This window comes from Candoia aspera, chromosome 4 (assembly GCF_035149785.1).
Source record: "Candoia aspera isolate rCanAsp1 chromosome 4, rCanAsp1.hap2, whole genome shotgun sequence".
Classification (NCBI taxonomy): Eukaryota; Metazoa; Chordata; class Lepidosauria; order Squamata; family Boidae; genus Candoia; species Candoia aspera.
The window spans coordinates 81916740-81941706 of NC_086156.1; the positions used below are offsets into that span (position 1 = coordinate 81916740).

Genomic DNA, 24967 nt, shown 5'->3' on the forward strand with positions numbered 1-24967 from the left:
GATGGAAACTAACATCCTATTCAGAGCTGAAAGGAATTTGGATTCATGCATCTGTGTAGGTGAAATTGTCCAGAACTGAACCTATTTGCAAGAATTCAAATTTATATCAGTGTTCAATATATGGATGGAGTCTTAATGAAATTCCAAACCCACTTAGTTACCCACTCCCAGTCATAATAAAATCATGACCCTTATAACTTCTACAACTAAAGACAGGGTGAAGGTACGGTGAGGAAGGTTGGACTTCCTCTATTCATCTATAGCTCACATGCTAATTTATTGTATTTCCAGCCTGGATTTTATTTAAATATTGTTAATTTTGTCTGCCACTTGAATCTACCCTCATTCCAGAGAAATTTTATTTCATTTATGTTCCATTAAAAATAATAGGACGCAAGTTAAATACAAGTATCACCAAAACTCCCTGAACCTTGGACAGTAAGTATGTTTAATGGGCTAAATCCAAACCCATTAGAGAAGACCCTTTCAAATCTATCAGACAAGGAAGTTCCGCTGACTTTAAGGTGTCTTTTCCAGGCATGTCTAAGTCCAAACTCAACACAATCAAACTGATGTATATCAATAAGTATCCCATAATACTTGATGGTGATTTTTTTTTTTAACTGTAAATTTGCTTTCCACAATCTGGTGCCCTAGAGATGGGTTGGATTAGAGCTCTCAAGAGGCAAAGATTCTATACCAGTGTTTCTCAACCTTGGCAACTTTAAGCTGTATGGGCTTCAACTCCCAGAATTCCCTAGCCAGCATGCTGGCTGGGGAATTCTGGGAGTTGAAGTCCATACAGCTTAAAGTTGCCAAGGTTGAGAAACACTCTTCTATACAGTAGTCCAATACATTTGCAGTGGAGCATGGATGGAGAAAACTGACACAAAGACATATAAGAGATACCCATCTTCCCAGCAACGGCCTGGAAGTTATAGAGTAACAGTGGTGAGATTGGGAGACTATGTGAAATATAAAATCAGTGTTTATAATGAAAACTTCTTGTATGTGATCTAGTAAGCCATTTATGAATGGTTTATGACCTTTGATAAAAGCATACACATGAACTGAATCACAGGTAGATGCTTAACTATTGTGAAGCTCTGTAATTTCACCTTTTCTGTCAAAGGCAGTTTCATGTTACTAAAACAAAAGCTGAAAATATTCGCAATTCAGAGATGGAAATTTGCTAAACACTTTCTCTTTCATGTCTCTTCTATAAAACATTGGAATTCCTGGACAATTTGACTTGGGGGATATTTTTTGAATTATTGTTGCTGTTGTTATTATTACCAGGTTATGCAACTCTTAACATTAACATCTGGTTGGAGGAAATGGCTAATTTTGAAAAAGAAAAATACTAGAAACTATATTCCAATGTGACCTTACACTCCTGTAATCTTTTAATGTAGGAATTTTGTGAAGTTGTAAAAAGATAGATGCTTAAAGGCAGTCGCATTATCTTATCATTTCTCAGCATCCAAGTAGTAAATAGCTGATGAGCTGAGCGGCCTTGGGCTGGAATACTATACAACACGAAGGAGTTCGACTATCGTTTTATCTCGACTTGTTGAATTTCTGTATACTATTCTCCGACAGGATTTCTAGAAAAAAAAATGTAATTGTTTAACCTTAGAGAATTTTCGGGTTGACTTAAACTTTCCATCTGCATGCAACCCTTTTATCACTGATCGCGCCCTTAGCTGAAACGGTTTAGCATTTTCGCTTCATCTACATTAAGGTGCAAATTTGCACGTGCACCATACGCACATACAAAAGCAGCCTCTCCGAAAAATCTGAACCTCGCCGCAAATTTTGAGCGCCACCTGCCGACCAGTATCAATCCCTAACTGCTTTCCTCTGCCCCCCGCTTCGCCTTCTCTATTACGGTATTAGTGAGTTTCTGTTAGCCAATCACAAAAAGGATGCGTGGCCTTGTGTGGCTCCCTCATTTCACTTCCCACAGAGGGCGGGCTCCGCGTACTGGAACTTGCGTTCATTATTGGCTACGGCGGAAGAACTTTGTCCTTCGTCTGAGCCGATTGGCTGTTGAGGCGGAAGAGTACCGTCGCGACGAGAAGCGAGTCCTTTTGGTGGCGGACGCAATAGAAATCATGCAGGTGGGAAAGACCATTTAATGATAAAGGGGAATTGGTAGGAGACAGCACTCTGGCTATTGGGGAGTAATCTCTGTTTCCAGGCATGAAATTTCCTCTCCCTGTTTTGCACGCACACTGTAACTCCCCCTATTTAATCTCAAAAATGAATGCCTCGTAGTTTCCTCCGTTAAGTCTTCTAATCCTACCTTCGTGACCACCCTGGATGCAATTAGCAGGAGTGAATCTAACACTTTTGGAAACATTGATTCTTAAAACAAGTCTTTCAGAGGGTCTCAAGTAGGCTGTCGCTCAAACGAAGTCTTGCCTGTGATTTCAGCCAGGGGTCTCTGGAGGAACTGTCCACATCGAGGCCTCAAAGCCTTTCCTATTTCTGTTCCAAGCCATTTTACCTTTTAAAATTTCTAGCCCAGGTTACCCGTCTTCCTTTATTCCTCAGGATTTCCCAATCTGTGAGAGAGACATCTTGCTTTTATTTGTTTATTTTAAAAAAACTATACCCTGGGAGCTGCGTACTCTTAAAGGTTTGATTCACAACCTTTGTGTAGCACAGTGTTTCTCAACCTCAGGAACTTTTAAGAAGTGTAGACTTCAACTTCCAGAATTGCTGGGTAGGAAATTCTGGCTGGGGAATTCTGGCAGTTGAAGTCCACACATCTTAAAAGTTGCTGACGTTGAGAAACACTGGTGTAGCGTGTAGGTTGTGAACATGGTCACAAAGAAATCTAAGACACGTTTGGAGGAAAGACATAATCTACATATGTAGTGGCTACAGCTTCCCTTAGCACATACAAATTTCCAGATACTAAAAGTCTACTCTATGTATACACCTATCTAACTGAAGATGTTTCTGTCACCTAAACTTTGGAGGTCTAATTTAGGGTGCTGATTTTGACAAATTAAGCCCAGAACTGAAGAGCTGGGCACAATTTTGCTAAATTCACTTCCTGCATCCTATTGCAATGACTTAACTCCACCAAAGTGCTGTTTTAAATATTTCAGATTTTATATGTTTAGTGAAAGCTCTTTAACCATCAAAAGAGTTCACATGTCATGTTAAACTATATGAGGTTGTTTTGGTTTAGCACCTTAATATTATGTTTTGTAACTCATAGGGTATACAGGTTTGCATGATGTGTAAGCTCAACTAATTGTAACCTATTCAAGTCAACCTTGCTAAGAAACTATGGCATAGTATGATATGTGAACCCAGTTGTTGTCTTGTAATTGGAGCAAGAATTAACTATATAATGGTCATTTTTGTTCAATACGATATTTTAGTATTTTAATAGATATTTCATTTGCCAGTATTAATGGACATATTATGTCCTCTAGGTCTTCAGTGGGTTCATATGTTGAGGGTTTAACATGTCATTGACATAGTGATTTCACTGAGTTAAATCTCCTTGAGACTTCTCACCTTTGTTTCTCCTTCAACAGGACTATCAGAACTTGCCAATTGATATACAGACTAGCAAGTTACTTGGTAGGTCTCTTTGTTTTCTTTACTTGTCCTGTTGAAACAGGTGGCTGCTTTAAAAGTGCTACATGCATAAGTATGACTTGGGATAGGAAAGCACTCTTTCTGGCTTTTGTTTTGATGTGTACTTTTTCTTTTCGAAGATTGGCTGGTGGATAGGCGACACTGCAGCCTGAAATGGCAGGCTCAGGTCCGCAGCATCCGTGAAAAAATTTCTTTGGCTATCCAGGACATGCCAGAAAATGAAGAGATCAAATGTCTTCTTTCTGGTTCCTGTGAGTATTTAGGGAAGCTGTTAAATGAATGTATAATTAACCTTGTATTTAGATGTCTTGTTTACCTAGTGTTTGGGATTTTTGCTGTTTATTTTTTTTAAGGAAAATTAGAAGAGATTCAAAATGGGCTTAATCAAAATCTCACAGTCCTTCTTCTCTGGTTCCAGATATTCACTATTTTCATTGCCTCAGAATTGTGGAGATCCTCAAAAGGACAGAAGCCTCTACTAAAAACATATTTGGTCGCTATTCTTCTCAACGAATGAAGGTGAGTGAAACGGAGGAGAAGAACAGCATCTGTTGCATTCCACGCTGCTCAATGAACTCCACATTTAGCATGATTCCTTTTCCAAGGGCTGGATGTTGCCCTTTCCACTCCTCTAAGAGTTCATTGTATTAAGACACAAGATACCAGTTGGCTTCACCACACACACATCACACACACTGTGGGGTTTTGGGCCATGGCTTATTGCATACCCCACAATTGGGTGAGCTAAGACAAAATGCTAAGCAAAAACCCAACATTCCACATTACGTTTTAATGAATGTATAATATAGCAGACTTGAAGCTTGTAAGATGTCCATATGTATATGAGAGAAAATTTAATTAGAGCCAATTTCAAATTAAAGAATTTTGAGCTCAGTTATATAAAAAAACTGAGTGATCACTAAACAAACTGAATAGAGTCCATAGTCTGTAGATTTTAAGGTAAAATGTGAGCTATTGCTTGGTTGGTTGCTATTGTAAAACATTTGGGAATCAGATATCTTTGCTGATCTACTTCAGATTGCCCAGAAAGCTACCAAAAGATCAACATTTACTTTCTATCTATCTCTATTACAGTATATTGTATAGTCTTTGCTTTATAAATTGTCCTTGGCTCAGTAAATGGAGCCAGGTTTTTGCTCACCATAAAACTTAATGATCACCATAGTTGACAATCAGAAACAAAATACTGTGTGGGTTATACTGATAAGTAACCTTGGCGGAGTTGTTGCCTTTCCTGCAGCATATGGCTTTTGCTAAAAATTACAGCATAGAACAATCTTCCTCAGCCTGGGTGCCTTCAAATTCAGTTCTAGGAATGGCCACGCTAGCTGGAGAGTTGAGATCCATATATTAGGTTGGTGTAATGGAACTCAAGGCTAGCATAGATGTTCTGTGAAGCACAGATTTGAGGACTTGGATGATCTTAGCAAACAGAAATTGTGGGGTGAACATGAAAATGTTGACATTTGATGCTGAATTTACATGTGAAGATCCAGAGCAGTTTGTTCTCTTTCCTTCCTTCCTTTTTAGAATTCTTTTATTCTATTGACCAAAACTGTTTTATCCTGTTTAAAGGGCTTGTAATGAATATAACAGTGTAAAATCCAAAATAGGTGTACAACCAGGGCCCCAGGACTGCAGTTCCTGAAAGTCTTGGACGTGGCCCTGGAAACTTTTAAAAATTGTCACAAAATGGTTAAAGCAGTAGAAGAGACAAATTATTAAATACAGGAGAGTAATTGTGTAAACTATATTTAATTATAAATAAATTTATATTTAAGTTAAGATTAAATCAAATTTAGCTTTTATCCTGGCTCTACACATTGCTATTAAGCATGTGGCATCTGGCATATCACTCAAAGGCCAAGTGTGGCCCAGAGGTCAGAAAGAGTTGTTTGTCCTGCTCAATAACCTGAAACATAAGAAAAAGCAGAAAACATACAGTATCAAAAATATTTAAAATGTTAGAAAACAGTGACTGATTTAAACAGCAAGTAACGTTATTCAGTGAGGGCCTTCCTAAAAATTACATTTTTCATGATGATTATAAAGTTGTTAATGATGAAATAAGAAAGGCTTCCATTAGAAGGAAATTGCACTACTTAGACACAACCACCCAAAAGCCCCTGTCCCTGGCTGCTTCAGGCATATCTCAGGCATTGCTGGGGGCTACAAGAAGCCTCCCAAAGGGTCCCTCGATAAATGAGCAATTCACTAATCCCTGGGTTTCCAACAGTTGAATCAAGAACACCAAGTTTCCAAGTTCCTGCCCACTTCCAGAAAAAATGTTGGTTATGCTGAATAGGAGATGAGAGGCATTGTAATCCAGTAAATCCAGATAGAACCACCCTGTAGAAGACTGTCCCAGAAGATAGCACACCAAAACTGGACATCTCCTAAATCTCTTGCCTTTCAGAACACAGCGTGGAGAACTTTTGTATTGTATAAACATTGTTGCATTGTATAAACATAAAGCCAACTTATATGGCTACCCATCTACTCTGGGTGGTGAAAAAGAGAAAGAAACCCAATATAATTAGAACAAAAGAACATTTGAAACAAACGAAAACAACACTGGGGCCCCAATAAAATTTGCATCTATTCATTAACCATACTGTCTTGGCTCCACCAATATCCTGGCCCCAGTGTCTGGGAAAAAAGCCAGGTCTTCGCTGCTTTCCTAAAGGCCAACAGGGTTGGAGCCATCTGTGGCTTTGCAGGGAGGCTGTTCCATGAGGCACGTGCTGTGACAGAGAAGGCGTGCTTGCAAGGCCCCATCAGATGATGCTGTGTCACCAAGGGGACTTGGAGCATGCCAACCCTGCCAGATTTAGTGGGACAAGCATAAACCACTAGGGATAAGCAGTCTCACAGTTAACCTGGCCTCATACCATGTAAGGCTTTAAAGGTGATGATCAACACCTTGAATTGCACCTGGAAACATACTGGGAGCCACTACAGCTCATGCAACAGTGGTGTTATGTGGGCATGCTGCAATGTGCCCACTATTGCCTGTGCCACTGCATTCTGGCCCAGCTGCAGCTTCTGAATGCTCTTCGATGGCAGCCCCATGTAGAGCATTAGCCTAGTCCAGAGGTGACCAAAGCATGAATGACTGAGCAGTACCTCCCAACCAAGAAAGAGCGCAACTGGTGCTCAAAGTGTATTTGTGCGAAGGCCCTCTAGCCACAACTACCACCTGCTCTTTTGGCAGGAGCTGTGAGTCCAGGAGAACCCCCACATTGTGCACCATCTCTGACTGGGAGAGTGTAACTCCTACCAGACTTAAAGATGGCACACCTCTAAATGGGGGGGGGGGGCTAAAACCCACACCCAGTTACATAGTTTTTGTGTAGAATAGTGTGAACATACAGTCAGTATAGTGTGTAAAACATGGGTTATAGTTAAGCTTTGTATGTGAATCAGATCACTACGTTTGGTTCAACAAACCGTTATTAGGTGAATCATGGATGAGTGCTGTGTATAACCAAGTTACGCTGAGATGGATGTGGACTGGCGTAGTGCCCTCTGTGCCATAGATAACAGACAAGCTTAAAACATTTGAATGATCTTGGAAGAGGAGGAAGTAAAGTAGTTCAGATGAGTCTCAGCCTGCTGAGATGGAACAGTGATTGCTTGGTTCAGTATTGCTTCTCTGGGAAATCTTTGAAGGGCTAGCCCAATCTTCTTCTTACAATTTTAAGAAGTCATCCCCGTTACATCGACTTGTCCCACCCAGTCAGGCAGAGAGGGCATGTTATGGATCCTAGTCCAGGAGAGATTGTCAGTTGGCAGGGTCCAGGAAGATGGCCTTCTCTGCTGTGACCCCCACCCTCTGGAATAAGTTACCCCCAGAGCTAAGGCAGGCCCCGCTTCTCCCGGCCTTCCGAAAGGGGGTCAAGACCTGGTGGTGCCACCTCGCCTGGGGAGGGAGGGGGGATAGTCAATCACGGGGGTGGTCGGCACTTTGAGGGGGCCAGTGGTGATACCGTTATTCTACCATCCTGGACTTCCTATTTCCTATTTCTTATATTTATGTGTATTGGTATTTTATACTGTATTTGTTTTAATGATATTTTAATATTTTATGTCTAACTTTACTTGTAAACCCCCAGAGTCATCGCAGTACGAGGTGGGCGGTAAAGAAATACGATAAATAAAAAATAATAATAATAAAAATAATTTTGATGGATTTTCATTTATTCATTCAGTAAATTAAGTTTTTCTTCCTGGTTTATTTTCTATTTAAGCATCTTCTGCTTTTTTTGTTTCTGTAGTTTTAAAAATAAAGGTAACGTGCAAGACCTCCTCATCTCTGAGAGATGGCATTCTGATCCTTGGAATGATTGGAAAAAGTGTTGCAGACTGGTTAGCCCAGCAGCGTTCTCCTCCACTCATTCTTTTTCCTGTTGCTTTTTTACAGGATTGGCAGGAAATTGTAGCCCTGTATGAAAAGGATAACACTTACTTGGGTAAGGCTGCCTCCCGGTGTCACAAAGAAACACTACACAATTCTCATAATGAGACTAAGAGGACTTATTTCTCCGGACAGTATTCTGCAATTAGGGCTATATAAATTCAGTGTTTACACTGCTTGTCCCACCACATACCAGCAGTGGAAATCACATTTCCCCTTTCCAGAAGCATCTTCATAGATCAGAAGGTTTAAACTATGAATAAGCCAGATCACTCCAACTTAGGAAAAGCCTTCAGCACCCAAGGTGTCCTTTCTTAGCCTAGATATACCCTCTCCCTTAGTAGGGTTTTCCTTATTGTCTGCAGTCTCCGAGCACAAAGGAGTTTGAGGCTTCAGAAAGGTGCAAGGGCTGTAGAGCAGCCCTTCCCTGTCTGGGTGCCTGCCAGCTATTAGACTTCAGCTCTCCAAATTCTCACCCATGTTTACCCTGGATTGGGAATCCACATGTCTGGAAGGAGCCCAGACTGGACAAGGCTGTTCTAGAGTCAGCAGCAGGCAGGAACCCTTCTACCCTAATTGAAAGCTTCCCTGGATCACAGACCCATGCTGGACCAATAGCTTTTTCTTGAGTGTTGTTAACTCAGCCTATAAACTTCCTGCACTAAATTTCCCAGGCTTGAGATCTGTTTGCATGTCTTATATGCTTTGTTAGTAACCAGTCCTAAGTGGCTTCCTTGGGTTCCCTAGCCAGAGTAGGAATGTATCTTTGATAGGGATAACTGGATTTCTATAATGTTGTAAATCTGCATATCTCCAGAATATTTTCCTTAGCTTCAAGCCTCTGATTCTTATTGCTAAAGTTCTGCATCGGAGTAGGGCAATTCTGTGGCATTCTTTATGTCGCTGAACTACATGTTTTAACTTCCTTCACCATTTGTCATACTGGCAGGGGCTGGGATTCTACAAGTTGTGCAGTTTACATGTGAAAGATGGTTTCTCCATAGGGAATATCTTCCTTAAGTGAACTATTCAGTAGCCTAGCTGCATCGCTGTTAGATGGATTCTTTTGATTTCTGAGGAAGCTTTCCCCAACGTGGTGTTCCCTAGGTATGTTGGATCATCTGGAACAGCCTTCAGCCATATTGATTGAGAACTATGAGTACTGCTCCAATACCTCTGGTGGGGTAGCAGTTGAAAAAGGCTGGAGATTTTCTAAGCAACACCAAATGTAGCTGGAGGCATGTGTTAATTAATATGAAAAGATTTTATACATGGTAAGCCCTACATGGGAAGTTGTAGTTGATGTTTCAGTCATGATATGGAGGTGGTGCATAAAATATATAGAAAATTCATTTCCCTCTGTCAGTCCTTTGTGCCCTCTTCTCACTGATTTGCTCTGCGTGTTCCCCTTCAGCACCACAAGCAACCTACCTATTTAAGATATGGAGGCCAAATTTCACAGTCATCTAGGCCAAATTCCACTCTTTGTTAATTTCATTGTCTTTGCCTAAGGGATGGGTTGATCAAGAGAGGCAACTTATTATAATAGAAGGAGTGAAGAGCATAATTCTGGTGTTAAATTCACCAGTAGGGATTAATTTGGAATTTAGATTTCTTGACATCAAATCCAGTAGCTAATCCTCAAACATATCCCAGCTGCCATTAGATGTGGCTCTCCTGGAAGCTTGTCCAATCCAGTACTCATCCCAAAAAATTTAAATAAGGATGGATACTTGCTCCTTATTACTGTACTAATTAGTACAGTAATTAGCACTAATTGCTATACTAATTCCATCACACAGACCAGCGTTTCTCAACCTTGGCAGCTTGAAGATGTGTGGACTTCAACTTCCAGAATTCCCTAGCCAGTATGGGTAGTCAGTATGGCTGGCTGGGGGATTCTGGGAGTTGAAGTCCACACATCTTCAAGCTGCCAAGGTTGAGAAAAACTGACACAGACTATCAAAAAACCAACTTCTAACCCTTTCAGTATTTTTATATCCTGATAATGCAGCTGTTTTATTTCTGACTCAGATAGGCCTAAGCCAGAGTTTGCCAGCACTACCAGCTTATTGCAGCAAAGGAAAATTGGACATTAATTATGCCAGAACTAAAAAAGTTGTTCACAATTCTGCTGCCAAGGATAATTGTAAACATAATTGGAAGATAATTGTATCAGTATTTAATGAGTAAAAGATTCAAATATTTGGGAGTTATCTTCCAACCTTCCTTAATATGGAAGAACCAAACAAAATTTATTTATTTATTATTTATTAATCAAATTTATCACCGCCCATCTCCCAAAAGGGACTCTGGGCGGTTTACAATAAAAGATAGATAAAAATATAAAACTATAAAACCCTATAATACAGATAGAATAAATATAATAAAAACCTCGATGGTTAAAAGTTCTTTATGATTTGCAGGCAGAACTGGGTCCTTTTAAGAAACTAACCATCCCCCAAAATGGCTACTCTCCCTCCCGCCCCAGGCATAATTACAGAGCCAGGTCTTTAGCTGTTTCCTAAAGTCCAGGAGGGAGGGAGCTAATCTCACTTCCGGGGGAAGGATATTCCAAAGGGCAGGTGCTATTGCAGAGAAGGCCTGCCTCCTGGACCCCGCCAGATGGAATTCTCTTGCAGACGGGGTCCATAGCATGCCCTCTCTACACGACGGGTGGGACGGGCTGATGTGATGGGGAGGAGACGGTCCCTTAGGTAACCTGGACCAGTGCCATGCAGGGCTTTAAAGGTGATAACCAACACCTTGAATTGGACCCGGAAGCATACTGGCAACCAATGCAGCTCGCAGAGCAAAGGAGTGACGTGTGCTGATCTTGGGAAACCCAAGATCGCCTGCGCAGCTGCATTTTGCACCAGCTGTAGCTTCCGGATACTCTTCAAGGATAGCCCCATGTAGAGCGCATTGCAGTAGTCTATATGGGAGATAACCAGGGCATGAGTGACCGTTCGAAGGGACTCTCGCTCCAGGAAGGGGCGTAACTGGCGCACAACACGAAGTTGCAGAAAGGCCTTCCTAGCCACGGCTGCCACCTGCTCTTCGAGCAGGAGCCGTGACTCCAGGAGGACCCCCAAGTTACGCACCGGGTCTGTTTGGGGCAGTGCAACCCCATCCAGAATTAAAGACAATTTCCCAGAAATTGAGGAGCCATTAATCCACAGCCACTCCATCTTCCCGCACCCTGTTGTCCCCCATCCAGGCCCCCACAGCCCCCAGGCACTCGGAAAGGGTGGCCACAGCATCACTTACTTCACCCGGGATGGAGATGTATAATTGGGTATCATCTGCATATTGATGATACCTCACCCCGTAGGGTGAGGTATGATCATATGAGGAATGATGATATATCCACCCCATAGGATGAGGAATGATGATATATCATCATTCAAGCCTCAGAGACGTCCAGCAGTTTGCAGAGGCAATAATTTTCTCCCTGCAGCAGTAAAGCTCTTTGAAGGCCAAGGTACTGAGCTTTTTGCTTTATGGCACACAGTTGTGTGTGTACAAGGACTTAAAAGCCTTAGAAACAACTCAGTGTAAATTTACAAGAGCTATACTTTGGGTATCATGGTATGTATCAAATGCTCTCTTGTGTCTAGAAGGTGACTTTTCCTTTCTAGAGGTATAGTTGGGAATTTGTCGTTTAAGATGTTGGTTAAAACTAGGCATTATGAAAGGCTAGCTCCCTCCCCCCAATTCTCATTGGCAAGTTTGTTTCCTCCTGGAAGAAAAGATAGGCAGACTTAGATTATCCCACCTCAATTCTTACTCTGACATCGGTACGCCTTGTCCTGGAAGTTAAAGCAGCCTATGATTGACTCTTACCAAAAGGCTACTTCCATATTAGTGTTAAGTGATATATGCAAAAAGTTGCTTATATTAGCCGACTGTTGTGGATAGGAGGTTCAAGTGACCAGTACTGAAAAGCATGACTCCCTTGAAGATCAGTCCTTGCTTGGCAGGGAATGATTATGCTGTGAATTTGAATTTATGGTACAAAAGAAATTCAAGACAGGGCTTTTCTCCCTGTTCCTTTCTCCCAGTCCAGTTACGCTTCCCTTGCCTCATCTCCATTCCCACAACCTCTTTCTTTCCTGTCTTGGTGCGACTATCCATTCCTTTTATTGCTCCTTATGCTAGAAGGAGGGGGTGTCCTTGTGCATAGCTATGTGAGTGCACTGTGAGAGCAGGTTGGGATATACAGATGGAGAGCAGTTAGTTCTATAAAGGGAGTATGTTATTTATAGGCAATTAATTTTAATTGGTAGTTATTAATTCATGTGCGTGGGAAGGTACGTGTGCAGGTTGGTCTGGCTTTGCCCTTTTTTGGAACGTGACTTTTGGCATGTACACGCATGCATATATGAATATCTGTATACAAATGCACACTTTTATTAGAAAGAGGAAATCTCTACTATTAGTTCCCTTTAGCATTGGCAATCCAACTTTGACAGGGTAGGGAAGCTGGGCATTGGCCTGCACTTTTTCCTGTTTATCTTTTTTTTCCTACACTCTTCCTTTTTTGGAGTGGTGGTGGTCTTAACATCAGAGTGGTCTTCCTTTTTGGTGAATATGGTATGTCTGCACTCCACCTGCTGTGGCCCTCAGGTGAAAAACATTGTGCTTTTCACAAGTATGTTTCCTTGCCAATGAAAAGTTGCCCATCCCTGCATATGGTATATTGCTTTGAAGGGTGTGTACAGCTTGTCTACCACAACGTCATGAGGCCTTTGCTCAGACGCAGAAACAAGGTAAAACACACAGCCCCACTCCTGTTTCTTTTCTCCTGCAGTGGAACTGGCCAGCCTTCTGGTGCGAAATGTCAGCTATGAGATCCCCTCCCTCAAGAAGCAGATCAGCAAATGCCAGCAACTGCAGCAAGAATACAGCCGTAAGGAGGAGGAGTGTCAGCTGGCAGCTGCCGAGATGAGGGAGCGCTTCTGCAGCTCCTGCAAGCAGTACGGAATTGCGGTACAAATAGTCTCCCTTGAACATTTTGGCAGAAGGCGGAGGCTGTTTAAGATCCTGGAAGTGTCCCCACCTCAGCTAATCTTGTGGTTGTTTTTCTGCAGTAGAGAAAAATGGCTCTTGATGGATTTTTTCATTTGATTGCATCTTCTGGGATTTGTGATGCATCTAGGTGTGTTGAAGGTGGGACAGATTACAGTTTAAAAAATAAGTAAATTATACTTAGAATATGGGACTGATTGGAAACTCAGAACTCACTGCAGACACATGTGCCATGATCACACAGTCACCTTTCTTCAGGTGCCCTTCCCATAAAAAATCAGAGATAATGAAGGAAAGTTCATGCATTGCATTTATCCCTCTCCAGAGAATAATGGTCAGGGGGTTAATCACACACAGCTTCAAAATTAAGCTCCTAAACCTGCAAGGTCTTGGCAGACCTTCTCCTGAACATTGTGCATTCATTCTTATGTGTTCCATTTCTCCCTTCCCAGGGGGACGATATACGCCGGGAGCTCCTGGCCTTAGTGAAAGACTTGCCATCACAACTGGATGAGATTGGAGCTGGTGCCAAGGGACTTTTGGAAGCCATCGACCTGTACCAAGCTTGTGTGCAATTTGTGTGTGATGGGTAGGTGCTTGTAAGCTAAAAATGGTCTAGAATTAATTTTGGGGGTGTATATATTCCTCCCCACTATTTAAAATCTGCTGATGCAACTGGAGAGGGACAGTAGCTTTGTGCTGCAACATGGAGTTCATATGCCAAAGGTGGGAAGTACTGTTTTTACAGTCTCCATGTGAAAAGTAACCTGAATTAAGAGAACTGCAAAAGATCCTTATCTAGAGCCACTGCTGGCTAGAAAAGACCACATAGGTTTAGGTAGCCAAATGGTCCAACGCAAATAGGTCAGGTTGTATGATGTGATGTATGTGGTTGAAGAGAGAAGCCATATCTCAGAAGAAGAATATGTGCATCTTCAAGTTGGGCTAGAAAAGCCCTTGTCTGAAACCCTGGGAGATGCTGACATGGGTTGACATATTACTAACTAGATGGATAAATATGGATTAGTTGGAGGTTTTTTTTCCTTAAAGAGATTGTGCTGCTCCATTTATTTGAACCCAGTTAAAGATCCTGGAATGAAGTTTGCAAGCCCCCCTCCCCCCCCACCAATTCTTTTTACAGCTACTTTCAGTTTGTAAACTTAGATATATTTCCAAGAGGGTGCAGATCGTCTTTGCTTCTACAAACTGCAACAAAGTGCATTCTGAGGCTTCTTTGGTGCATTCTAGTTCTACAGAACAAGTAGTCCCATTGCTGAGACATGTGCAGGCTCAGAGCAACACCACTGTGTACGAGTGGAGGCGAGGAGTCAAACCAGTATTGGTGGAACGGCCAAAGACAGAGGAAGGGAAGGAAACAGTCAATGAGGAGGCGGTACGTCTGAAGGGGACCCAAAGGGGTACAACAGAATATATTGAATCTATCTGAGAAAAAGGACTGTTTTTTTTCTCTTTCAAGAGCCTTATCTTAGATTCTCTAAGAATACGGTAATGGAAACATACAATTATTTTCTGTTCCATTTTGAGGGTCTATCTCAAATGCAAGGTTCTCTTCCTTTTCACTAAATACAGTGTATGATTTGTGGGGGTGTGCCTGCAAGTCCCCCTGGTGAGAGGGGATGGGCGGTGACAAATTTGATAAATAAAATAAATAAATATGAAAAGGGGGTCTGTCCATAGGACAGAATAAATGTAATGGGGCTCAGAAGTTTGGCCAGACCATTCTGAGCGGGGTGGCAGTCTGGCCAAACTTAAACCTGACACATCTTTGTTGTTCTGGGCTTTGGTGATGACAAATCCGGAAGGGTCTTAGAGTTGAGTAGAAGAAAGCTGGTACACCTCGCCCCCCCCCCTCTCCTCCACAGGGCCCTTGTCTGCCCCCCCCACCCCAGCACTTGAAGTCAGATGTTGCATGCCCCATTGGCTGCCCCAACTCCCATCTTCCAATTCTCCCTCTGCCCCTTTAGCTGCGATCTCTGCTGACCTGCCCTTTATTCCTGGTCTCCCCATCCCGTAATGCCTGCATGTTTCAGATCTATGCTTGGATGAAATATAAATGGAAACTTTTGCACATTTGTATTGATTTATATACATCCACTAATGGAGAAAAGAAGGAAAATGCAGGACTTCATCCCAGCCACGGTTATATATGATATGGCCAGCCGTACAATTCCAGGCACTATTAAATATTAAAACATTTTTGTACAAAAAAAAGGTATTTATACTAACTGTTACATAATTTAAAATGTCATAAAACTCATAAAGCATTAGAGAGATTAAAATATATTAAAATACACAAACAATATAAATCAGTAGTTATGACTAACAGAGGATTACCATCATGAGGTATCAGATGCTGAAGTGAATAAAAATATGTGCCAGAATTGTAATAAAGTTGGTACAGAGTTTAATCTCTAAGGGGAAGGTATTTTACAAAGAAGAGTCCTTACTGTGACAGAAATGCAGCATCTGTAGAAATAATTATCCTAAAATACTCCCACATTGTCCTCATATATCTGAAATTTGTCTCATTTTATTGGCCAGATAGGTGCCCAAATAATCAACATTCTAAGTGGTCAGTGCAGAAGGTCTCAAGTTTTCAAATGTTAAGGGAATGTATTTTGTACTTTCATATTCTTTAAACAACCAACCATAAGAAAGCATGAAATTCATGACCATGTAACTGTAAAAATAGAAGACACGTAAGAGTTTAAAACATGAGAATTGATTTGAAAGGGAAAAAAATACCTTAAAGTCATGTGATATCTCCAGAATTACTTAGTTAGGGGGCCTGTGCTTTGTTTTCTCATTGCAGATTGACTGGGGTGACTTCAGAACAGAGTCGGCATCTTTCTCTGAGGCAACTGATTATGGTATCTCAGTTGAAGGAGCAAGTGAGGAAATAGATTGGGGAATTTCTTTGGAGCCAGAAGTTCAAGTGGGTGTCTTCCATATCTGCCTGCTTGTATATTCAGTTGGTATATGTGCAACTTTCCTTTGTGGAATCTCTTGGTTTAATAAAAAAGGGTTCTCATCTGGTTCATTCATCAAGCTAAGTCATAGTTTGCTTAATCACGGCTCACTGAATAAACCACTGCCTGGACATACTGTCCCACACTTAGTAATAAACCATAGCTGGGTTCACATAGTACACTAAATCTGAAAAATATGTCAAAATGTGCTGACTTTGCATTATACGTGAGTGCTGTTGGTTCATAGCCAGACAATTTTAAGAGGGAGTGTATTCAAATATAACACTAGGCTGGGATTTATTTTAAACATGTTTTTTAAACAAGCTGAAAATATCCTTTGGGACAGTCAAATTAATTGTGACTACCAATATATTTACTCAATTTCTTTTGCTGGGACCCAGAAGAAATGGGTGAAATATAAAAACAAGCCAGAATTAAGCCAGAATGTAACAAACATAAGCCATATTTAAAATTGGATCAAGATTTGTAAACTGATAAAAGACAATAGATTTCAAGTGGTTTGTTGCCAAAAACAAACCATCATTTCTTCGTTGAACTAAGTTCACACTTCTTGTTTAGTGAAATATAAATGATCCCAATAGGCCTTGTTATTATGTGTGAACCAGCCCACATTTCATGCACTTTATAACTAAAGACAGTGTATGAATCCATACACTAATGTGCATGGAACGTTAACTAACATTTTGGATTATGAATCTGTTAGCCTTGTGTATTGTTGCCACATGTCACCATCACCTGCTTCTGCCATCTTTGCAGACCCCAGTCCACTGAAATAGTCTATGCCTTCCTTCCCATAGGAGAGCAGCTCTTCAGGCATTGACTGGGGAGACAGGAAGGATGATGTGGCTCAAATCGTAAGTGAGGGTAAGTGCTGTTTCGCCACTGCCAGGAGGAGAGCAATATGTGTTCACAGTATGAGCTGGAGTGAAACTCATTGGGGAATAAGCTGAAAAAGTCTTCCCCCGGCCAGAATTGGCCTCAATGAGGAAAAAATAGTTCAAAACCCCGGGCATTTGAAGTGAGAATTGGCAGACATGGGGGGGATTTAGAGCTGCTTCCTTGAACAATTTGTCCTTTCTTGAGGCACTTCGGCTTTCACAGAAAAACTATTCCAGCAAATATACCATGAAGTTTTACTCCAGGTCAAATTAACAATGGCCTGATTTGAAAGAGAGGTGGAGAAATTAGACACCAGAGGGCGGTGTTGGATATGTGATTCTTGTTCCTATAGTGGGATCCCTATCCAGAGATCAGGCTGTATTTGATATTACTCCCTTTTTGGATTTCTCCTGTTTCCTTTCAAGTTGTGTTGGTCATTCCTTGCTTTGTCCATTGGTGATGCATAAATGAAACTGTCAGCACTAGGATTCTTGCTAGTGGCTTTGAAATTGCAGGTGGTAGCACCTTGACTCATCAAAAGTGGATTTTCTGTTGCCAACGTATGAGCTAGAAACATCTATTTTTTTAAGGAAATGGAGTTGTTTGGGGGCTGCTTGTTTCAATGCTGGATTTATTACATGGAAGCCATCACTCATAGTATACGGGGCTATGATATAATTCTACTTGCCTTTGACTGTGGTGGCTGGGGATGATAGATTCAGAGTCCAACACATCTGAAGGGCAGCATGTGGAGACTGCTGATTCAGTAAGAACAGGGTAGGTTCCCAGTCATATGTAGATTGATTTTCTGTTGGGCTGCTAATTTGCCTCTTAAGACAGCAGCCTGAGAAATAAATTTGAATTCAAATGAATTCAAAACGTCATTTGAAACCAAGAAATCAAATAGGGGTCAATGTTCCTTATACTAGCTAATTTGCAGTCACAGAAGACTTGCCAAAAAATGCATAACTTTTTATTAAGATACTGGCTTTCCCCAAAGAAAATGTGGAAGAGATGCCCAAGCCTACTACTTGGAGCCAAGCTGAGTTGGCATCAGCTTTTTCTCACACTCTGAGAATGGAACACTTTCTGTTTTTCTAGGCCAGAATTTCGCAGATGGACCCCTGACATAGGCAACATGGGAGGGAGGGAGGGAGGGAGAAAAGCTCTGTAGGTTGGAAATGACAACAGATACCCTATTGGTATCAGCTCTCATACCCATTGCGAAAGGTATTTATGTACGTTTCTATCTGAGTTAATAACAGCTTGCAGAGAAAATCTCAAATCTGTACAAAATCCTTCCCAGTTACTATGTAGAAATTGGATTTCCTTGTGCATTCTCTTTATGATAATCTGAAATTGTGTTCCTTAAAGAATACACAATATTAAAATTGGGAATTGTTAATTCAGGCCCCACACCAAGAAAAGCTGGAATCTGTAACCCTTATGATACAGAATTAAGCAAATGTTATGTGTTTGCTGCATTTCTCTTTGCTAATGAGAATGGGAAAAGCTTCATAATCCACTGACTCTTACCATTGTGGTTTCTGATATTCACTAGAGTCTTTAAGCAGATGTATAAGTTAGGGCTTACTCTCATGGGAGTTAGACACTTGGTTTTATATATACCAGTAAGCTCAGACAGAATAATTCTGTGCTCATATTAACTCCCATCTTTGTACAGCACTTCCTGTCTGCTACTTCCATTGACAATATAGAGGCATGGAGCCAGGTAGAATACTGAAGTTATTCAGAGCCTTTTAGAATGAATTCCTTCTGGATTTGTTTGATTGTGGGAAAGTTGAAAGATAAGGAAACTAAGCCTTTGCCTCATAGCTTTTAGAATTTTGTAAAAAAAACCCCAAATGGTGTTTTTCTCTTTTACCCGTGTCCCCTGTTATTCCTCTCTAGCCCCTGAGGGAGTTGCACAAGGTCCTGATGCTCTCACCCTTCTGGAAACACCAGAGACCCGTAATCAGTTCATTGATGAGCTCATGGAGGTGATGGTTGCTACTTTTACTTTAATCCTTTTGTCTCCGTTCTTCTAATGCCCTAAAATCATTCTGTGCTTTTCTTTTCCATCGGCAGAGATCTGAGAAGTTCACTCTGTCAGTTTCTTAGACTTCCTTGCCTTTCAAGATAACATATGTGATGTCCAAGATGCCCCAAGATAGTATTTCTGAGACCCCCAATTAATTTTTTTAAAAGTAGCTGCAATCTCACAATATGTCCAAATCCAGTGAAATCTATGGTTTTCATACAATATCTCACTGGATTTCCAAAAAGACCACGTAAGTTATGAAAAGCCAGGGGGCTGATTTCTTGCAAGATGTCACCCGTTGTGATATTTTGATGCACTGTGTGATGTTGCACAATAGCTGAGGATATCTGAAAATGTTGTTGATCCTTGGGTAAAGCACGGAGCATGAAGGTCCCCTTTGGTTCAGAGTTTTGAAGGAAATTCAGAAATCCTGTTTCCCAATTCCTTCTGTGTTAGCCGCTGAAAAATCCTTTCATTTTTGTTTCATTTTGTTTTTGTTTTTTCTTGTTTTAAATGTGGCTGTAGTTGTCACTGAAGTGAAGACCTGTGTTTCACCTAATGCAGAAGAGCATTTGTGTTTCGACCTACAGTGACATATACAAAAACAGCTGAGATATGTTTTTACCTGCCAGTCAGTGTAAATGAGGCCTTGGGAATCCATGCATAAAATCTTGACTTTTAAAGTCCAAATGAATTGATTTGAACATGCAGTCAGGTACTTGACATCTCAGTTAAATTCCCAGTTTGCCAATAGGCAGACTGACAAAATTAAAGGTTCACCTTTACCTTTTCCTTTTCCCATCAGTCTTTGTGAGGGTGTCTGCAGTGGTTCAATTCTTTTGAACAAAGCAATGCCCACCCTCATAGAACATGATTTGGGGGTGGCCACTTAAGGCAAGCCACATGTTTGCTTAATATCAGATGTCCTTGGAGACCATCAGTTCTAACATCTGGCAAGAGCATTCTTTCTCTGCCCTTGCCACCTCCAGAGACGGGGAAAGAAATGGGGACAGCAGTGAAAGAGAGTGTCATCCTCCACTTCTGTCCACCTCAGTCACACTGTGTGCCCCTATTTCTGAGTACTGAACCAAATGTGAGAAGCTCCTTATAGTGGCAGTGTCATTTTTAATTTCCTGCTTCTCTTTTGCTTTCCCCAGCTGGAGATCTTCCTTTCCCAGCGCATTGCTGAGATGAGTGAGGAGGCAGATATCCTATCTGTGAGTCAGTTCCAACGAGCACCACCTATCTTGCAAGACCAGACCAAAGAGAAGTTAGAAGCCATGATGGCGGACATCCAGAATCTTATAGGACGGCTAACCAACCTGAGAATGCAACATCTTTTTATGATCCTTGCCTCTCCAAGGTGGGTAAACTAATGTTTTCTCTCCAGTCCTGATGATAATGGTTGGTATTAGTTAACTGCGCTTGGCCAAATTAATATTCTCTCAGTTAAACTTGAGTTGACATAATGGATTATTGCAGATCAGAGATTTCTAGAATCTGAAATTTGGATTTCTGGAGAATTATTGTTCTGATAGGAGGGAAAAAAACAACTTTCTAGTATCCATTGATATTATTGGAAAAGCATACAAGGGTACTTAGAAGAGTCCTGTGTTATGGAGCTGAGTTGTGACTTACATGGCTTAATGCTTCAGACTTAGATTTTTTAATGTCCTCTTTATGGCAGGGGGATTTTTTTCTGGTGGGTGTGGAACACCAAAGTGCCACTTAGACAAATAAAGCATTAGTAAACAGTCGGCCGCAATCTTCTAGTTGTGTGCATTGCTGTGTGTTTTGTTTGAGATAACAAACCGCAGTACATGTGCGACAATCCTTTCACCATATGTACTCTCTTTTTCTTGGGAGAGCTGCCTGCATCTGGAGCCTGTGCCAAGTCACAAACTGGAAGCAACCTGTGCTGCCAGTTATTCAGCATTAAAATATACTTGGCTAGAAATTCGTTCTGTTGAACCAAGTAGATCTCATTTTGGTGTAAACATTTTTAAGGTCAAGCTATTAGTTAACTGGATTACCTCAATCAATAGATTAAAACATGTGACTCCATTTCAAATACTAAGCCAAACATTTAATGCATCTCCTGTCCTTCTCCTCCTCTTATGCTCCCATAGCTACTTTGTCTTCAAAAGAGATTATTCCAGAGTAGTTCACTTCTAAGGCCATCTCCTGCCTTTTTTTCAGCTATCAAATTATTTATTTTCGCAGCTTCTATGGAAGAAAACAAAAACATGATATGGTTCCCACAGTTAAACTGAATGCTTTAATTACTAGTGATAGAGAGTCTTATTGTGGGACAGATCAGCCGGTCTTGTCTAATGCTATGATTATGAGATACCAGAATGATACAATGGAACCTTGATTTCATTGGGAGGGGGGTTGTCTACTACTCCCAAATGTCCATTAATTGCACACTGTGTCAGCTGCATTATTGTATGTTATATATGTAATATCATCATGTGAATATTGTATTAATATAAAAATAGTGTAAATTTAACTGCTTTATTCAGACCATTTCAGATTAAAAGTTGTCTGTAATCTGGATGATGTCAGGACAGACATTTGGTCCACTGAATCCAAAGTCTGCTAAATAAGGGTCTGTTAAATTGGCATTTCATTGTATAAGTGGTTAGGGATACAGCAGATAAGAATTGGTTTGTAGGTATTACATGGATGCCCTTATGGTTCAGGTATGTGGACCGTGTGACTGAGCTCCTCCACCAAAAATTGAAGCAAGCAGATCTATTGCTCCTGAAGAAGGAGGTGATGGTGCAGAAGCAGAAGGAGGCATTGGAAGAGCAGGCTAACCTGGAACCAAAGCTTGACTTGCTTGTGGAGAAAACCAGAGATTTGCAGAAACTGGTGAGTACCAAGGAAGTCACTTGCCCAGTCTTTCAAGTGTTAAGATCTTTAGATAGTTCGTATTTTGTGTGTACTCCAGCATATGGCTTATTTCTTGACTCAGCGTATCTTACATTTCTGCCATAAATTGCATCTTCCTCCTGTGGCGTAATACCCATGAGAAATGTGAAAGAAAATATAAATCAACATCACATGACATTTTCAGGAAAGCTCTGCAAACAAAAGGTGTTCTGTTAGGCCATGAAGAACAGAAGTTTGGAATGCAATAATTGGGGATGCTAGTGTTAGACTAGCAAGTCAGTAAATGTGAAGCTAAGAATCTGGGAAGTGTAATATCAGTCTGAGGGCAGTTTTGCCTTAAATCTAAAAGACGAAATAATTGGGATGAAATGACATTAAGAAAATTAAAATAGTTTTTTATTTCTTTTTCTCTGAAGAAATTAACTGGGTTAATTTGAATTAGGATACCTTAATCCTCCTTCCCTTCATAATTTATTCGTTTATTTATGTACATATTTATTACTGAAGATTGACCCCCTCTGAGCAACTGCTGTTGCCTCTGGAGAAAATGTATTTAATCATGGTTAAGGAATTGATGGCAGGCTGCAAGACCACATGTTCATTTACTCCTCTGATCTCCCCTTTTGCACACAAGTTCTGCCAGACATTTTCATGACCCTCATCTGTAGCAAACGTTTGTTTTTCCTTCAGCAGAGTTCTCAGGAGGGGAAGGACAATTTTGGGAGACAAGATACAGTGAAAATCCTTAGGCTGAAATCAGTTCTCCAACTGTGCAGCCCAAACAGCACTACCTAAGCGCAAGAGGTAGATTATGCAGGCTTGGGAGAATCCTGGGCTTTCAGAAGTACAAGAATAGCCTTAGGGAAAAACCCAACATAAGGAGTAAACAAAGTATTCCCAGGAGGATCAAATCTGCTCGGTGGCTAGAGATGGCTGATTGGAGGGAAAAAAGAAGGAAACGAAATAGTGTGGTCTGAAATCAAAGTGGGAATACTGACCACTATAAAACTGCACCATGAGTGCCATGTGTATCCCTGTAATACTGCTATAAGTGTGCACAGTATTTTATGTTACACAATTCATTCTGCTTCAGTTAGTCCCTGGGGAAGAAAAAAGTCCTATTCAAATTGTTGATGTCACAACAGTATACACAAAAAGGGAGCCACACCAGTACTGACATTACAAAACCTTAATAAATTACTGATAAAGGTAAATACTCAACTTCTGAGACGTTAAGCAGATATTATCCATACATTTTCAACCTTACGTTCCAAGCCACAATAGCTAGAAGCTCACCTTATTTATTAAATATCAAGGCTAAGATTTTCAGAAACTACAAATGAATGCTTGTACTGCAGTGAACAATTTAAATCATCACACTGACCAGCCTCTTCTGGGCCTATTTAATATACAAACTTGAAATGATAAACGTTTACATTAGTAGCATGTCTGAGAGTTACTGATGTATACTTGTACTAATCCATTTTCCACAAAAATAAGAGTTTGTAAGTTGTCATTTGGATATTCATTCTTATGTTGCTTTTTCCCCCTTCCTGAGTTTTTACTGAACATATAAGTATTTTAATTATGGCAATATTCAAGACTCCACTAAGTCTGCTAATATTTCCCTTCTCTGTATAGATTTTGCTGATTTTGGTTATGCAAACTTGTCCATTATTGCTGAAGATAATTATTAATATATGTAGGATTATGGTGGCCATTAGGGCTGTGCAGTGTTTGGATTTGATTCATAAGAGGTGAATCAGAACGTGTGGGAGTGTTAAGGCAGTGCCTCTTTGAGACCCATTAAAGCAGCCATGTTGTTTTCCAGGATTGTGCAACTGCAGGCAGCTCTGTTCCGATTCTGAAGCCCATCTTCCATTTAGCTCTGCTTGCCAAATCTCATATGGCTCTTATGATTATTTGAGTTTGAGACCTCTGGTTTAGAGCAACATAGGGCAGGATTCAGTGCAGACAATGGGAACTGCTACAGAAAAATGTTGCATGGTTGAAAGCAAGGGTGGAACATACAAGTTAGAGACTAAAAGGTGATGATTGGTGAAAGAAAACTTGCGCTACTTCACTAATCTCATTATGGCTGCCATAATTTTATGAAGGATTGGCCTTGTTTAGTTCAGTAAAAATAAGTATACAATTTGCATTTTTTGAAAAGTAGGATATTTATAGATCATAAGTGGTAGAAGCCTTTGTTGTTTGGATTCCGAATAGACCTGACAGTAAACATTCTGTGTTTCAGATAGAAGCCGACATCTCTAAGAGGTATAGCGGCCGGCCTGTAAACTTGATGGGTGCCTCCCTTTGATTCCTCCCCCTCAAACATGCCAGAGACAGCCTTTCGAGCAGCAAAGTGTTAACCATCTCCTCAGCCAGAAGAAGGAAAAGTGAGGAAAAAGGAGTACTATTAAAGAGAGTAAGAACCAAGGACAAGGGTTGCCACTGGCCAAGCTCCAGGAGTTTGGGACCGCTAGTGGAAAAGATCCTGTGATCCCATTCTGCATGAGCTGTAAGCACTTCTTAATAGATTTCTGATGGGTCAATAAAGCTGCTGCTGCCATGCTAAATTCCTTGTTCATCATACATATCCTTTGGTTGAGGCAGGCAAAAAGGGGCTCCCTCTTGTTGTTTCTCTGGAGTACTAATCGCATCTTTAATTTTTCCCTGCTTCCTGAGGAAATTCTCTCCACCCGCTACTTGGTAGCGGGGAATATTCTGTGAATGCCGGTGAGTGATTAGTTTTGGCCTGACCAAAGAACCAAGGGGGAATGCTGTACCCATGTTTATTGAGTCATCTGCTATTTCTCTTGCATAATATCTCGAGGAAATAAGTCTGCCTGTCTCTATCTGTGTGATACTTATTCAACTTGCAGCCTTCCTAAGGAAGAAACATCTGCTAGTAATGCTACTGTCATTGTCCTCTACACTGTTATAACTAACGGATCTGCCACTTATTTCAGTGGCTTCACAGAAGGTATGAAGGAGCTTGGATTCAGCCTGCTTTCAGCTGTAACTTCTAATTTTATGGTT

General features: G+C 40.9%; 1 protein-coding gene across 2 annotated transcripts; it reads left to right on the forward strand.

Moving 5' to 3' along the window:
- The first annotated feature begins 1913 nt into the window (after window positions 1–1913).
- On the forward strand, window positions 1914–24504 carry CDK5RAP3 (CDK5 regulatory subunit associated protein 3). 2 transcript variants are annotated; one of them, XM_063300796.1, is made up of 14 exons: window positions 1914–2123; window positions 3561–3606; window positions 3744–3875; window positions 4043–4143; window positions 8069–8117; window positions 12876–13054; window positions 13546–13682; window positions 14342–14486; window positions 15927–16049; window positions 16902–16968; window positions 18895–18983; window positions 20182–20387; window positions 21730–21901; window positions 24180–24504. In XM_063300796.1, exons 1-14 carry the CDS (start codon window positions 1929–1931, stop codon window positions 24243–24245), a joined length of 1707 nt encoding a protein of 568 aa, XP_063156866.1. In that variant the 5' UTR covers window positions 1914–1928; the 3' UTR covers window positions 24246–24504. The 2 variants fall into 2 exon arrangements, with proteins under 2 accessions (XP_063156866.1, XP_063156867.1); XM_063300797.1 differs by lacking the exon at window positions 3744–3875.
- The last annotated feature ends 463 nt before the right edge of the window (window positions 24505–24967 follow it).